This window comes from Pezoporus flaviventris, unplaced genomic scaffold, assembly GCF_033815535.1.
Source record: "Pezoporus flaviventris isolate CSIRO_AGI_PZ_B2104156 unplaced genomic scaffold, CSIRO_AGI_Pfla_v1 ptg000007l, whole genome shotgun sequence".
NCBI classification, from domain to species: domain Eukaryota; kingdom Metazoa; phylum Chordata; class Aves; order Psittaciformes; family Psittacidae; genus Pezoporus; species Pezoporus flaviventris.
In genome coordinates this window covers 45,833,497-45,851,583 of record NW_026892555.1, presented here as the reverse complement: position 1 = coordinate 45,851,583, position 18,087 = coordinate 45,833,497, and the positions used below count along the sequence as shown (strand labels likewise).

Below are 18,087 nucleotides of genomic sequence, written 5' to 3'. Positions count from 1 at the left end.
ATCAATCCTGATGCTTTGGAAAGAGTGCACCATAAAAAGTTAATACTGATGTAGTACATTTTCCTCTGTCATCTGTTGATGACTTGTGGATGCAAGGTTGACATGAAATATTTTTTCTTGATTTTAATAGAACAGTGGCAGTTTTACCATATGAGGCCCCATTCTGAAAATGGATTTTTGCTGGCAGTCTCATGCATTTTTAGGACAGTAACTTTGACACTTTAATGCTTACTTTAACTTTGACAAAATGCAAAGATCCTTACGGCCAGTGCCTTTTGCCCACAATGTTTTGCACATAGCTTTGCTTGTATAGTATTTTGCTAAGCCACGGTTTGCAAAAATGAGATTACTACTCGGCAGGGAACTCGTTGGGACATTTCAGAAGCTTAGCATTCCAAGTTCTTAAATCTCACATAAAATATGTGCAAAACTGAATAAAACTCAAGCAAATATAATCCTCCCTCTTTCGCCTGGGCACATGAGGTGAAGGGGGCAAGGAGGAAATTGAGAACAAATTAACCTGGAACTATTATCTAGTTAAGCACAAACAGAAAATAGATTTTACAAAACATCAAACTAAAATTAAGTATAATAATCCCCCTGAAAAGCAAGACAGAACTTATTTCCATCATGCATCATAGATAGAAAATTAAGTGCCTACATGACAAGTTTATGTTCTCTATTCAGCCACTCTGTACAGGAATAAATTCCTAACTCCAGAGCCGTGGGAGGGCCTCTTCCCTTTTTGTCTACATAGTGGTCTAAAAGTCTTGCAATAGAAATATACATATAAAAGCTTGCTATATGCTTCATATCAGCTTTTACTTTCTTTTCCTGTATTGCTCGTTATGTTTGGAGTACATAAAAGACCTTTTAGACTCTCAGGCACGACGGTCTACTGCTGGATCAGGAAAGGGACCAGTGTACCCAAACTACAGGGCTGGCAGCTAAGAAAATTAATTTTTAACTGTGGCTTTAAAATTTGTCTTAAGAAAGCAAGCAGGGGTTTTGTGGTTAAAAATCATTCAGTTTTCATTCACTGAGACACCTCTGTGTCTAGGTGCTTCCTTTACTCACAGTGAGAGGAAATGATCCTAATTTCACATTTCTTACCACTTCACTTTACTGCTACTCCACCCACCATCAGTTTTTCCTTTCATTGAATGTACTATGCTCATTCACTGCAGTGAAAGGCTGCATTTGTAGATGGTTTACATCCTGCTAATCCCTACAGCACTGACACCATGTTGCCTCCTACCACACTACCCTGACTATACCTCTCACAAAGACAACCTCTGTCTATACCTCAGTATGAGAGGAGGAGCACAGTACAAGATAGACAAGAGAGACTTCAGTACCATTTCTAAACTATTCAGTATTCTACTCTCCCTGTACACTGTTACAACCATGCTGAAAGTTTTCAATCTGCAGCACAACCTGTCCCAAAACTACTCTAGGATTTCCTGTGACTTCCCAATGAACAGTATATACTCTGAGAACCTTACTGACTGTTCTGAGGGTTGCATGGACAGCAATTAAAAATCAAAGCCACATGAAAATTGCTAAACAGATCCCCCAGAGACTGCGGATGAACAAAAGCTGGGGACAGTCTTCCAATACCTAAAGGGGGCCTACAAGTCATCTGCAGAGGGACTTTTTACAACAGGTAGTGATAGGACAAGGTGAATTGTGGATGCCACATCCCTGGCAGTGTTCAAGGCCAGGCTGGACAGGGCTTTGAGCAACCTCGTCTGGTGAAAGGTATTCCTGCACGTGTCGGGGGGGGGGAACCGGATGAGCTTTAAGATTACTTTCAAGCCAAACCAGTCTATGATATGTGAACTGGAAAATTTGGTCTCACAAGACTGAAATTTCTTCATGTTCTTAAAGCTTGTAACTTCTGTGCAGTAACAGATGCACAGACAGGATGTAATTCTTGTACTCAAACTGTCTGTGTATAAACAACTGGAATATACAGAGAGACTCAAAGGGTTGTCTTCAATTTATTTAATAACATAAGCAATTTTCCAAAACTGCATGAACTGAAGTTTCCTTTGCAAATTACTTAAAAAGAAAAGCCAGGAAGTAGGAACAGTACTTGGGGAAATGCAGGAAGCATGGAAATTACTAAGGGGAACACAAATTTCAGACAAACAAACAAACGAGCAGAAGGAAGCTATAAATGCCTGTACCACTGAAGGGAGACACTTTTTAGATAACTCAAGTGCCAGATGACTGTGACTGGGGATGTATGGAAGAATTACGCTTAGTTTTGCAAGGCTTCTTACTGGAACATTTCTGAGCCTGTATTATATGCACTGTCCCCTTTGCAATTATTATACTTACTTCTACCACTAATAATGTGCATAAATCTGTTTGTCATATTCATAAAGCACTTTAAAAAACCTCCTCTGAAGCAAGGAAATCGCACTGCTTGGAAATTCACTAACTTGGAGAAATATATGGAAAAAGAAGCTATTCTTAGCATATACACATCACTCTGAGTCCTCTGACATATCAGCAGTGGTTCAATCAGAGGTGACATGAGAGTAAATACATATGGCACCTGACTGGAAAGGTATTTGACTAAATACAGATGTGCCCTGACAGCTACTTGAAACACAAATACTTTCCAAGCTGAAGTCCCAGTAGTGGCAATCTGTCAATAGCCAACATTACTGTATATCTAGAAAGGCATTCACCCCTCACCAAAAAAGGGTGATATTCAGAATAGACTGTATTAGGCCCTCTGCACTGGTGATTCTGTACAATAGAATCCCACACAAGGAGTGAAGAAGATGCACAGACTGCGACAAGAGTGGATGCCAATTTTCATTTAAATGCAACAGCCTTAGCTGAAGCATGGCCAGAATGTTGTGACTTTAAGTGGACAAGATACTGATTTTGCATCTATTCCAAAAGGCAAGAAATTGGTATTTCTGGAACTGAAAAAAAAAACAAAACCCAAACCCAAAATAAAGTGGAGAGTGAAATGCAAATCTATGCATAAAAACCACCGATCATTCCTCACCTGATCTTCTTCACCACCACCTTCTTCATCATATTTCAGAATGTTGTCCCTCACATCATCTTCTGGATCAATCAAGAGCTGCTTTGCCTGACGCTCTTTATCCCGGCGTTTCATCCATACCACGAACATTAAAACTAAAACTATGTTGCAAAAAGGAAGACATAAAAACCAACACATTTTCATTCTGAAGCACAGCCATAGAAAATGGTACAAATTTGGTGTTTGTTTTTTTGTATAGTTGGTTTGGTTTTTTTTAATAAACAGCTTCACAGAAGGCATCTTAAACAAGAAATATTTAAATCCAGGCTACTATAGGCAATTGGATTTGGAAATCAAACACATATTCAAGACTGTAAATCACATATCCATTCCACATCTGCAGAATAAACTTGTCATGAAAAGAAATAAGAAAAAACAAGCTTCATAAAACACTGAATTAAGAAGGGAATCTTACCAGTAGTGGCAAGAATGCTAGCAGATTATATTATTTATATTTATTTCTGCTATGTCCCAAGAATATATAGCAATTATATAGTTTAAGTAATTCTGATGTTTGAACATCACCAAGGTTAGGCTATTTTGGCATAAAGCTCAGCAGAGAACAGACTGTACTGTTGCCTAAGTTTAGATTTATGTTTAGAAGTAAGAGGAATTAAGGCTGAGGAAAATGCAGTGGCATTTAGAGCTATATATTTTTAATCTTTAACCTGAGGAATTTCAAGTTATACCGTTTGCTTACAAACTAAAGCTGTTAAAACTGTAGGAGAAACAAAACAGAATAAATGTAAAGTAATTCCTAATACAGTAAGCATGTTTCCAGTTATAAACATCTTCATGGAAAGAAAATACAATGCATCTGCAATGTCAATATATGAAGAATGCCTTGAAGGATTTGACAGTTTGAAGAAAGCTTTGTTAATTCAATACTGAACATTTTAAGAGTATCTTATATCAAGAAAATAATTGTACTGTGCCTGTGTACAGCCACGGGCTTAGCCAGGCTCAAATACTTTTTTATTTTATGCTTTCAAATTACTCCTTTCCCTCATTTTGTATGTTCTGGACTGGTGCACAATACACTTTGAACAGGTTAATCCTTTCCTTTTGTGCCACCACTATTGGAAATCAGTTAACCACAACGTGTAGGAGAGCTAGCATCTAATTTACTGCACTGGGCAGACACTTAGTCATGATGTTTAGTCATCTCCCTTATTGAACAGACTTGACACAAAAATAAAATATTAGCACAACTTTATGTAGTACTTAAACATACACTTCAGTCTTCCTGCATGGCTGCCTGCTTGTCGGGCCTTATATGAAGGGCTCTGATTTATTACTTTCCAAAAATCAAAAAGCCTACTTACATTAATCTAAGGCACAACAGTAGTAACACCAGAGCACTCCTTAAAGGCATTATTACCCACTGTGGGTGGCATCAAATCACATAGTATCAACAGCACAAAAGACACTAGATGTCTCAAGATTAATCACACCTTCAACTTGGTCACTCACTGACGTAATAGAAAAAGCGCTCATGGGCACATAAAAATCTCTTTCACAAACCCACTGTGGGGCCTGACTTCCAGGCAAGTGCTAGTTATGATCTCACAGACTCCTCATACTTTATGATCAGGAGAGTTTTCACACTTGTCGAAGACACTGAACGAAGCAACAACAATCTTTGGACTTGAGTCTTTAATCACTCGCCTGGTTTTATCAAGGCATATGGGACTACAACATAAGATAATACTTGCAAAGCAAGATTAAAAGAGAATTAAGAAATCTATATACTCACTGAGCAAGATGATGATACAAAGCAGAATTGCAATGATGGCACCAGTGCCCAGCCCTGCACCAACAATCCGGTCAACATCAGTGCAGTCTCCATTTATGTCACATTGGCAAACTTTCACTTTCAGCACGGAAGTGCTAGAAGCATGTGGATTTCCAGAATCTGTAATTACTATGGGCACATCATAGATACCAGCCTCCAGGAACCTGATCCTTAAAGAGAGCTGGGCGTGATCACCTGTGTGTGAAAATGAAGCACTTGTTAAAAAGTAATGTACTGCTCATGTAGGTTTAAAACAATACTGGCAAAAATGTCTCATCTTGAGCTCTGAATTAACTTATGGTTCAGCACACTACATGACACCCAGTATAACAGACTTCTTTATTACTGTGAACATTTTTTCTTTCTTAAAGCTTCCTATCATTTGGGGAACTTACACAAAGGTGCTTTCCTATTTGTATTAACTGAATTCATGTACATTGCAAAATGATACCTAAGTAAAATACAGAAAAGCATATTCAAGGATATACAAACATTCAAGCATATCCAACCTGTTCAAGGCCAGGCTGGATGGGGCTTTGAACAACCTGGTCTGGTGGAAGGTGTCCCTTCCAACACAAACCATTCTACGATATTCAGTGATTTCTTTAAAATTATTAAGACTTCAATAATGTTAATTACCACTAATTCGAACAATGGTCCAATTCCTCTTAATGCTAGCAGGTGTGTCAGGCAGCTCAAAGGCAAATGGGCCTGCATTTGGATCTATGTCAGGGTCCACAGCAGTGATGTTAATAGCATTAGGCTGTACAGTTTCACAAGTTGTGGCTTCTTTCGGATTCACTTGGGGGGCATTATCATTGATGTCCAGCAGGTATATCTGAAGTGTGCCAGTTCCGCTCATTGGCGGAATTCCTTAAAGAAAAGAAAACAATATCAAGTCTGTTTCTAATTGCAAAGTTACTTAAGCAAAGCTATACCAACACCTTCCAACTGCCATGTACATTGGTTCACCTCAGTTTTGGGATTCTGGCTTTACCAACCAATCTAATACTGTCACTGCTCCTGCCAACACACAATTCTTACATAGCCTGTTCTCAGAGAAATTGTTCTCAGCAAAATTCAGCAAATGACTACAGATCCACAGATCAGGGCCTCAAGCCTTTTACTGACCAGACAGCCAGTTCATCTCCAGAGATGGTCTATATTGAATGCTTCAAAGAAAAGCTGGTATAAAAACTGGGATAATTTATCCTCTGGAGAATTTATTTTGTAACTTCGAGGACTAACAACCACCCTTTACCACAAATGTGCTATTTAAATTCTTTCTAATACTGACTTCCAGCATGCTACTTGCTATCCACATTGAATATGTGATGTTCCGTAAACCTTGCTAAAGTTGCACATTTACGTGAAACACGTGGCATTGAATTTCTTAGTATAATTAGCAATGGTTCTTATTCCACTCCCCACGGCTCCCAAAATACTCAGTTCCGTTTATTTTCTCCAGAACAGAACCAAAAAGATAGAAACAGTTAATCTAGCTTTGTTATACAGATCCAGTTTGTGAAATTCTACCATTTGTCTTCTCCAAAAGATAAACAGCCCCAGTGTTTCAGTATTCCTCCCTGATGCCAGAATGCCTAAGTGCACCTGTCCATCTTTCTGGTATCGGCTATGAACAGCACAGCACTCCAGCTGAAATCACAGGACTCATTTTCGAGCAGAGATTGTTAATTGTCCTTAATGAACTCACAATGACAAGCCACTTTTCCCTCTGCACTGCTGTAGCCTGAATGTGGAAAAATACAACAGCTCTCCCCAACACGTTACTCCCCATAAAGGCCACTTATGCGTGCGAATCTCCTGCGCAGGTTTTTTTTTTTTTTTCAGTTTTCAATAAACTGAACTACCATAATTAAGCCAGTGCCCTTCTCCAAGCTCACAGAATTACCTGTCAGCCCACTTCCCAAGCAGCTGGGAAATACACAAAGTCTGATACTAATACAGACTTCCAACTGGATGTGTTCTAAGTTATCTTACTTTCTGCCCTGGTAAAACTGAATGCGATTTAACCATGCAGAAGAAAGCTTTTTGAAAAAAAAAAATACCATGGGGATACATACCATTATCAGAAGCAAGGAATGTTGCATTATACATATTATTTTGCACATATATTGACTCTCTGTCCAGAACAGCCGTAGTAGTTATTTGTCCATTAATAGGGTCAATTTTCAGCCAGTTTGCAGGATCTGAAAGTTTTGAGTACCTGTGTATTTGACCACAAGTTGTGTTATCTTTCTGTCAACGTAAATACTGGCAAAGACAACATTAGTATCTTAATTTGTATTCTGAACAGTTTGGGTTTTTTTTATTTGAAGACAGTATTTCACTACTTTCCATTTATTAAGCCTTGTCACTAAAATTCTTGAAAATAAGCATTAGAAACAGCCCTACATTTAGATTCTTGAAGTGCCCTGCCATGTAAATTACATGATTACCATAAACTATGTAACATTCAGACTCAAAATATTCATTAAGACTCCCTCTTGCTTGTTCTAGACCGACAGAACTTTTCATACTAACTTTTATCTTATCAGAGTGCTGAGAGCAGGAGAGAGGTAACGGACAGAGTGTTGGAGTAGCACTAACTTGCATTATTCTAGTGCTTCCAATGTTAATTTTTAGAGGCCCTGTTTTACTGCGTACTTCTCATCTTAATTTGAAAGAGGAGTGTTTTTCAAAACCATCCTTCCATCTGAGAAATGTTCTTTGACATTAATCAAGTGCAAGATACCTTAGGTCATTAAAAATGCATATATCTAAGTCCTCATACAATCATGTCTATGACGGTTACATCCAGAAACGAGTAAAATATCAGCTAAACGAAATTAAATGAAAATAAAATTGTAACAATCTTGATTTTGGAAGGAAAGACGAAAATGACGTTCTGGAGTTTCTTCTACATGAGCTAAAAAAGCTACTGGATAAGCTCAGAACCTGAGTTCTGGCACAAGGCTAGTCACTGTGCCTTAGCTTTGCAGACAATGACCATGTTTTAAACAAGGTATGAGAATGCATGCTTTGAAATTTCTGTGGTTTAGTCTCTTTTCTCATTTAGCATAGGCTTAGTCACTGGGCAAATTATGATCATAGCTATCGGTTCAAGAGTACACAGATAGACAACAGCAGCACTTGGCATTCCTGGAGAATAAACGAGAAAACCCTTTAGATGTGGTCAACAATATGATGTGGTTTTGCTGCCATGTCAAAATTATTGTTTAATTAAAACTGCAAATGATCTTAGTTCACGTGTCCGCTCTGACTTAATTTGTCGGGACACTGCATATACTTTATTCTACCTTGATGAAGTGGGACTTTGCATTAGGATATCACACAGTTTACAGATATATGAATATGGGCTGGATCACCTTCTCTACAGCAACAAATCCTTTTAGAGAAAGCTGCACAAAACCTACAGGAAGTATTTATATAGCTATGTGCTGTGGTAAACGCAGTCATTTCATATGCAGTCTTTTTGCTCCCCATCCATTCTGTAACACAGATATTACATTTCAATTATTAAATAACTGCAAAGGGTTCGTATAGACCTTAGAGAGGTTTGCTGCATGTAACGATCTGGGTCCTGAGCAGTGAAAGTTGTCAACATGCTACCAGCAAGTAGTCCTTCTTCTTGACGTACAAGCTTAGGGTTTGGAACAAAATACGGGCTCTCATTCACATCAATGACCGTAATGGACACAGTTGCTGTTGACTGAGGAGGATGTTGAATCCCCTTAGCCAAAGGCACTTGATTTTCCGCAGCTACAGTAAGTACAAACATCCTGTTGGTCTCGAAGTCAATAGGCTGCGAAAAGCAAAGAGCAGAAAGTGTTAACATTCACTAAAACCAGCAATGGACACATGATAACATTTTTACTTTAAAGCACACTTTTAAGCCTTACTTGTGCTGCTTTTGTCAAAAATGAGCACAGAGCCTAAAGAAAACACACTAAATACAACACCTCAACAGGAGACTGGGTTAGCATTTTGCTTAGCAGCAGCAGCAGTTTTGAAGTTAGAACAGCTAGAAACCTTCTCATTCTTGAATGTAACTTACTCTGGTACTGCCATTACAGGTAACTGAGGAAACAAGTAGTTTCATGAGAAACTGATTTGAAAACTTCCAGCTTTGCGCCAGGCACTCATGTAAGCAGATGTGCCTCATGAGAAGCTCTCCTGGGGAAAGAAATCTGCCTCTGCCGGTAATGAAGATGAACAACCTTCAAACAAGAGCATGATCATACCTAGCCCCACAGATCAGAGATTCCCATGCCCTTAATGTTTCACTAGAAAGACTCTTTGTAATCCCAGCTAATTCTACTTATGGCATGCCTACAGCTCGCATCTTCACCGTCTAGACTACCTTCAGTGTGGGGACTTTCTCACTAAGCCAGAAGTCAAATTTAAGAGGAAGAGTAAAATCAGTTTGATGCTAGAGTTCTGCTGTTGTACTGCATAGGGGCGAGGCATTCCCCAAGACCTGATTTGCCTTAGTACTGTGCACTGTACTACTTGCACTAACTCTAGAGTTGAAGGAACCCTGTACCTTTACAGGGGCAGTTAGCACATGACAGTATAAATTCAGTGACAGCAGACAATCCAGTCTTCATGTTGACCCATCAACTCATTGCACTGCCCATAAAAACTGTAGGAAGGCTTCCAACTCTTCCCATGTCAGGTGCCTAAAGGAGTGCTACAAAGCACAAATATTCATGTAATTATTGCTGGAAGGCTGTAATAGAACAATTGGTACCTCTGGGGAAGTGCAGTTATAAAACAAGAGAGTTCTTTAAAAACAAAGTAACAAACAAAACAACAAAAAACCCAAAACAAACAAACAAAAAACTACTGCAAGTTACCACTACAGCTGTTTAAAAACTTCTATCTTTTTGTCACCAAATACTGACAAGATTAAAAAAAGAAAAAAGGGGGTCAGAAAAAGAATTAAGGGGGAAAAAAAAGTGAATGTTTTAATTTCCAAATGGAAATGCTGGCATCTTACAGTTGACTTGAAGTGGATCAGGAAAACCAGAACAGGCCAACTCAGAGATGAGACACTTATCAGAGGGCCATGAGGAAAGATGCCTAATGCCTGGCAAGTTTAATTATAGAACCACATTGTTAGTATCACTTGGAATAAGTCACTCCTCAACACAGAGCTGTGCTGGCTAGAGAATGAAGATAGACAAGTTATTCCATAAAAGGTATTTAAATGAGGCTTTAAAAATAGCCAGTCCTTAAAAGTCTCTTGTAGAAGTAGCCTCCCACCTATCACTTTTTCCTCTCTGATTGTGCCTTGACTGCATGTATCTGTTCCTTAATGGGAACGTGTTGACATAAAACCCACATACAACAAGCATGATTACTGGGGGGGGGGGGGGGGGGGGCAGAAGGTAGGAAGCTGTTCTTTTACTCTAGCAACAGTACTAAGCAAATGCCTTTTCACAGACTAATTCCCATCTTGTAGCAAATACAGCTTCAAAATCTGTCAGTTTCAACAACCTAGCCTGATTTTTAAAACTGATCAGCTGGAGTACTACCAATAGCGTAAGCAAAGAAAAAATGCTGCAAGAGACAGCCAAATTCCACAAGGCAGAAATGGCCCATCCATTCTGCTTTCCAGATTCATGGTGGCCTCAGGAGCCCACATTTTCCCCTACTCCCCAGTGTTCTCCCACTTATTCCATCTCTGCCTAATTCCCTGCAGCACAAGCATCTCTCACCTTCACAACAGTCACCAGCCCATCGTTGCTATTGGGATCAGTCAGGATGGTAAATCGACCTGTTGGGTCTCCTCCGGTCATCCGGTACATTGCATTCCATGCAGGCGTGTGAGGCTGATCTTTATCTGTTACCGTCAGGTTTGCCACGATCACATCCACCCTGTTTTCTGGTACTTCCCCATAGAACTGCAAAGAACACAAGAAAACATTTTACCTTGGCTGCAGAAGCAAGCAAGAGCCACACCATACTGAATATTCATCAACGTTAGGAAGCACATCTCTCTTCACTGGAGGTCTGACAATTTATCTAATGAAGTTTACCTGAGGCCACCCAGAAAACGGATGGTTTGATTCCCTTGTCAGCTTTTGCCTTTTGGCCTAAACAGAATACTGTATCTAAGGGATATAATATTCTGCATGTATTTCAATTCTGCCTGCCAGTACATATTTAATAAGTAATAAATATTTACCGTCTGTGAATATAATGAGAAAAGTGGGGAATGGTTATAAATATGCACATCCTTCAGTTTCTCCTACCCTCTACTTACAGTCATGGCGGTGAACTCTGGAGGATTGTCATTGACATCTGTCACAGTGATGACAGCAGTTGCTGTGTTTGAAAGACCATATGTTGGGTTTCCTTCCATGTCCGTAGCTTGAATTATTAATGTATATTGTTGCACTTTCTAAAACACAAAATGACATCAACATAAGACTTAGACAAAACTAACATTACCATAGGACAGCAGGTGTTCCCAAAACTGCACTGTGCTAAGCAATGGAGCCTATCACACTGTTTATTCCAGTTAGCATCAGCCAAAATGACAGGAGTAAAGTTTGTGCCACAGGAATACAGCACCAGGTTGCATCTAGCTATATAGAACTACTGCTTGATTTTCTTCAAATGTCACTGAGACAAGGACAGACTGCCTGCTTCCTGCTCTCAAAAATCAAAACCATGTTATACAGTTAATGCTGTTATCACAGATTTAACATTGCTTTTCAAATGGGGAAAAAAAAATCCCCCAACACAGAGTGCAGTTTATACTAAAACAGGGTAAGTCCTCAAAAGCATTTAAGCGAACTGAGCCAAGGCAGGTTTAGTTGGCCAAACGGCCACAACTGCCAAGGTTTTGTTTCAGCCAAGCCCAAGAACAAACCCGCCGTTTGCAACGTCTTGTGATTGCTATGGAAACTGAAGATGTCAAGGCTAACAGAGACAAGTAAGGACGCTGGGAGAAAGGGGAGGAGGGAGCAAGTGTACAGGCTATTTCCATAAAAGTTAAGCACCCTGGCTGAAGATGGCCACCACTGCAGCCTCAGCCTTCTCCCCCTCCAACCGCTGCATATGCCATTATCCCGTCACAGCTGGAGCAGGGCCAGGGTTTCCTCAAGCACAAGAAATGCCCAACAGAGACTGTTTAAAACAAAGTCGAGCAGGTCCTAGTGAAAAAAAAAGAACACTAGAAAGAGAGTTGTTGCATAGAGTCGCTAGGAAGATGATTTTAACTCCTTGATGTTGAAATGCAAATATCGTGCGTGCTCTTCCATTTACTGGTTCAGCTTCCTAGCTCAGAGAGCTAGGTGTTACCCTTCAGTTCTTTCCAAAAGGAAAGACACAACCATAAGGATCTGCTATTACTTTGAAATATCACTTTCATGAATGGTTTACTAACACTGGCAAAAGCCTGCTGGCAAAATAAAAGTACTTAAAGAAAAGGATTTTTTTTTTCCGCTTGGCACCTTATTTTCTCCCACTACTTGAAGACTGCAGTATATGACAGATTACTTCTCATGGAAACAGTTTACAAAAAGGGACCATGGATAGCAATACAAAAAATAACCAAGGATGATTCCACTGATTGTATCTAACTTTCTTACGGATTTTGGCCAGACACTACAACATTAGAACAGACACTAGAAATGTAATGCTTATGCACACTTCCAAGCAGCAAATATGAGACATTGAATTAAAAAACATTTTTTAAATAAGTCATCTTTATCTCAAACTGAAGGTATTGCCTCAGTCCTCTTATTATGATGTCCTCTTCCACAAAGGAACCCTTACAACACACCCCAAATGCGTATTGCTATATATACATCCCACAGTTCTTCTTTAAAAAAAGCAAGACTTAGATTATTTACACAGAAATGCAATATATGGTTCAATAATGCAGAAATATGTATATGAATTCTGGTTTGGAAAATATACTTGCAAAGTGACCTTCAAAATGCTTCAATAAACACCCTGAAGGTTTCCTTCATGACACTACCAGAAGTAGTCACAAGGGAATCAAGGAAATACTTTTCCCACTTTCATCCAGGAAAAAAATAGACTTTACTTATTGTGAAGCAATAAACTCCAGATCAGTATTGAAGCAAATCTTGCAGCCAGATCATTCTATGTTATTGAAACAGCAGGTGCTTCTGATTCATCTGGGTCTTAACACACTGATCCCAAGAAACAAATTTCATTAAGAAAAGTCCCATTATTATTACTGCGAAAGTCAACTTTCATACAGTCTTCTTATTTAATTCTAACAGAAAACTGCACGAGAAATCTACTCCTAAAAAGTGCCCCGAAAGACAGCTTGTATGCGGTTTTGTTTGTTCTTCCCGTCCCAGCACTCACATACAGAAGATCAACTGCTGGGAATGAAATACCAGACATCAACAAGCACAGAACTTTGCAAGCATGGGGAAGATGGGGGGAGTGGCTCTCTGCTTTTTACTGTGAGAAGCAGCCAGGAATAAGCTGCGGAGCACGTGTCAGCAGCCTGCACAGATATAGCAACACATCCGAAAACGAACTGGCAGCTTCAAGAAAGAACACAGACCTCATCAGGTCACATCTTTCCACTTCAACACAGGCCAAATAAAAGAGCACTTTACTGAATTAACCTCACGTGAGGCAGGAATGTCAGTGTGTAAATTTAAGTACCCTGCCTGACTTCTTTGGCACCTCCAGCAGTAAAGCAGATGTTTTAATGCTGAAGTGAATTCCACAGCAATAGCAAAAGCAATAACAACAGCTGGATCTCATAAAACAGGATCTTTTGGGATAGCAAGTGAAAGATTTCTTCTGCTTTTAACTGAGTCCCCTTACCTAAGCAACTCTCCTCCTGTGCCATGTTAGCACAGATAATGCATTGTGCACGATAATCTAAAATACTAGCAGATGAGGAATGCATCAGAAGAACCACTCTTTTTGAATGCCTACAACACCAATGCTACCCTAAATAATGTGTCACATAATTTAAGAATTTTGAATTGTGTCTAGTATTTTATGAACCTTGGGCAACACGGCACTCCCCAGCCCACTGTCAGACGTGGGCTCAATTCAGATCTGGCTTCCAAGAATCCTGGTCATTTTAATTTAATTGACTTACACTAAATGACTCAGGAAATAAAGGAAGCAAAGCAACAGCTTGGGAAGGAAACCATTTTATCTCATATTAATCTAATATTTGAACGATTTGACATTAATCATTAATATTCAACATATGCAAGAAATGTTTATAAATACTCATTTGGATATCAGTAGAGCGATCCATCAGGAAAACTGATGGCAAACGACAGTGCTTCTCCAGCTGCTGGTGCGAGGGCCTAAGCTACACAGACAGGCGGTTTCTTCCAAGTTAAATCACTTCAGTACAGCTAGTCACCAAGCAATAAAACCCAAAGAGTTATCGCTATGTCCTTCTGAAAGTTCACCTGTCAAAGATGACCAAGGGATTTTAAAAACCAGGGCAATGCTGCCCATTATTCTTTTAATTTAATAGGGCGCAATACCGTAAAGTTCAGGGTTTTCCTTTCCTCAAACTCATCCTCTTCAAAAACAACTTAGAATGAATGTCAATAAAACTTTAAAAATTAATTGCGAAATCTGTCTGCTTAGCTTTTCAAATCTTCTGATTTTCCCTTTCAAACTGAAATTCATCAGAATATTAATAGTCAACCCAGAGCATCAGACAGCATTTTTGTGTTCTATTTTAAACAAATATAAGCAAACAGCTAAAAGCTGAACAGCAAATCAAGTTTAAAGAAACCTTCAGATTTAATGAGCTAAAATGAGGTTAGTAAAACAGAAGTTGAAAAAAGATGTCCTGAAAGAGATTTGTTTGGATTTTATAGCTTGTTTATAAAATAACACTTATCTCTTGTGAAGTTTTCAAGTGGTTCAAAAGCAGTTAGTCCATGACAGATCTGGAGTTGGGAGGGAAATATTTTTATTCCCACCTCACAAATGCGTGAACCAGAACAGAGGATCTGGCACCCTCCTTCTCTGATGGTGGGGCATAGTGAAGAACTGTCTAGACAGAACAGGACTTGCCCAGCATGTACCAAGGAATTACTGGCAGTCAGATTTTTTTAATTTATTTTTTCTTTTTAAAGGTTTTGAATGTGTGTCCAGGCTTTGAGACAGACCTCCATCTATGCAGCTCCCAGTACTGACTGGTTTATTTCTTAGAACCATGCTTTTCAGATTTTAAGATCAGCAATATTTTTCCTGATTGATTTTAGTAAGCAGAATTCAGATCAGAGAATTACTGCAAATTTAGCAGCACAGCATGCAGAAGATTTCAACATTTACCACCCCTCTGTGAAGAACAAGAAAAAAGACAATGGGAGGACAAACTCTCCTGGAGCTTCCAAAATACATAAAACATATAGCCGATTCCATTTTCCATCTACTCTTTTGTCCACAGAGCTCAGCAAGAGGAAAGGGCTGGTGCTGAGGAACACCTCCCATCTCAGCACCCAGGCCAAGCATCCAATGTTCTTATTTGCATTGCTCTGCTTTAGTGTGTACCTGCTCCTTAAAACCAAACAGGCTTATGAGACAAAATCCTGTTCACAACCCCATGGAACCAAGGGTGACTACACATACAGAACATGTGGGTCCAATTTTTATCCCTGTCCTAATTTCCTCTTCTCTTGGATTTTATACTCTTGGCCTAGGACAATGGCCAGTGCCAACAGGGGAAAGAAAGAGAGAAAATTCAGACTGGGAAGGGGGAGAAATATTTGTAAGTTACTATCAAAAATAAGTATAAACCAGCCTATGAGATTAAGACCTACCTCTCTGTCAAGCCCAGCTGCTACGGTGATAATGTCACCAGTCTCATTGTTGATTGTAAACATGTTTGGAGAGGGGCTGCTTGGGGCCTGTGACAAGATTCTGTACCTCAGCATCCCATTCTGTGCATTGGGATCATCAGCATCAATGGCAGTAACAGTCATCACATAGGTTCCTAGCAGCAGGATAAATAATTGATGTTATATATGTAACATAAACAGCTTACTCAGATTACACAAGATCACTTACAAGCAATGGTCAAAGCATGTATTTCTTTTGGTAAACTCTGCACATTCCTTGTCTTACTTAAAACAATCCGATTAAACCCAAGACTCACCAACAGAGTAATTAAAATACATAAGAAGAGATAAAAATACTTTGTGTTTACAGTAATATCAGATTTGCTTATGACTGAAGAAGCTCCATAAACAATGAAATCCTACAATTCTGCCACAAATAACATTTCTGTAACAACAGAGCTTCTCATGTTTAGATGAAAACATTATTCATTGGGCCAAAGGAAATATACTTAATGTTCAGAATTGGTGCACATACTGATAGTGACTGAAAATCAATGTAAATAATACCCTTTCAAAGGTCTTTGAGACACATCTCAAATGCCAAGTCAACACTGCAAACTGAGAAAATACATATCTTGTGCTAACCTTTCTAAAAATTTCATTTTGCACTACTGACAAATCAAGAAAGCAGTTTCAGCCACAGTGCAAACTTTAGTCTGAGGTGATTAGGATTTTAATGAGATGTGAACAACATTTAGGGTTTTCTCAAGAATTCAGATGGAACTGTTTGATTTCAAATCCCAGTACTTCCAAAGCCTCTGAGATTCAAAACTAGAACTGGCTCGGCTGATATTTCAGCAGTCTCCTATACCCTGACCTGTCAACTAACTGAATGTCAAAGGCTATCATGAACATCAGAACTGTGGCATTATAAATAGACCTTTCAAAAACAGAAACTTAAAAAGTCATATTACTTCTGTTTATGTACATAATGCTTTCTTCTTTTGGAAATTAAGCCCAGCATGTTAAAAAGTGAATTAAAAAAAAAGGTGAAATAATAAGATCGTATCTGAGGTTTTGTTCATCACATTAAAGACATCATTCAAAATATTACACGATCTGAGGGCACCCCCTTCATCAGCTTCAATGTGATATCGCATACACTTCCCCCTGCCTTGAAAGCCCATGTATTACCTGGCTTTGAGCCTTCAGGGACTGTCCCATTCCAAACCTGGTGTAAGAATTCAGGTCTATTGTCATTCATATCAATGACATTAATAACAATGTCAATAGGATTTTCCACCTGGTTTCCATTTACATCCACTGCATGTGCTCTCAGCTGCAAAAATAATTAAAGTATTAGAATTTGCACAACATACAGGCATAAATAGACAAAATACTGGTCAGGCATTTTTAGTTCCAAGTATTTTGCTTTCTGTCACTGTCCCCTCATATTGACCTTTTAGGTTTTCAGGTTGCTAATGGAACTGCTGTTCAGACTTCTAAGTTGCAGACTGACTTCTTTGATTCGCTGAAAATTATTCTGAATCCTGCAATTTTGATTAATACCAATGCCTAGTGTCATATATAATTTTTAATAATGACTGTTAGAAAACAGACTCTAAAAAAGCAGATTTATATTAAGCAGCTAGCAACTTACTAAAAATCCATAGGGAATGAACACTGGCATCATTTTCAAAACTTTGTTACAGATACTATGTATACTGAACATACATGAATGCATAGAAACTGCATATAGAATACATTTGTGTTACCTTGAGCATCAGGTTAGGGTTTCTGATAAATCACTGCCAAATAAACACATGAAATTCCAGGCTAAAATTAAGCTAAAGTTTACAGACTGAGTTTCAAAGATACTGAGACACTTAAATTTAATGCCCCAATTGTCAAAAAGGGCTGTGTATATATATCTACACACTCAAACCTAGTAGAAAGAAGCAAGAAGGCATTATTAACTCACCACTCTGGAAATTACTCATATAAATGTAAATTCCTAAGTCAGTACATCTTGAATTGCCAATGCCAAATTCTCAGTAAAGGTCCTATGGAATGCTGGAGCTCCTGCTCTCTTGCAAGAACCATTTACTCTGCCTCCCCCACAGATGACTCCTGCTGCATCCTCCATTTGGGAGTAGCACTCTAAGGGCTTCCCGCAGTGCAAGGCAAGGAGTGTTTTAATGCACGACATGCTGGGAACGCTCTCTAGGAGCTGAACAACTTCTGTAATGATTTCAGTGTGGTCTCTCAAAAGCCGAAACAACTTTAGGTCTCCCCCTTCCTTCAAACTTCCTTTTCCACTAATACTGGAATCTGTGGTCTACTTTGTCAGTTTCTTTAGAGCAAAGAACATCATTTTC

At 39.0% G+C, this 18,087-nt stretch overlaps 1 protein-coding gene across 2 annotated transcripts in view; it reads right to left on the bottom strand.

The window, feature by feature from the left end:
- Positions 1-18,087, bottom strand: part of CDH2 (cadherin 2) — a 117,816-nt gene that overhangs the window by 17,099 nt on the left and 82,630 nt on the right. For both annotated transcript variants that reach the window (XM_061448602.1, XM_061448603.1), the window contains 9 exons: positions 16,904-17,048; positions 15,692-15,864; positions 11,158-11,295; positions 10,610-10,795; positions 8,435-8,691; positions 6,950-7,092; positions 5,505-5,738; positions 4,827-5,060; positions 3,032-3,171 (listed from right to left, as the gene is read on the bottom strand). In XM_061448602.1, the coding sequence (XP_061304586.1) occupies positions 3,032-3,171; positions 4,827-5,060; positions 5,505-5,738; positions 6,950-7,092; positions 8,435-8,691; positions 10,610-10,795; positions 11,158-11,295; positions 15,692-15,864; positions 16,904-17,048 (1,650 nt within the window). The remainder of the gene's footprint in view (positions 1-3,031; positions 3,172-4,826; positions 5,061-5,504; positions 5,739-6,949; positions 7,093-8,434; positions 8,692-10,609; positions 10,796-11,157; positions 11,296-15,691; positions 15,865-16,903; positions 17,049-18,087) is intronic.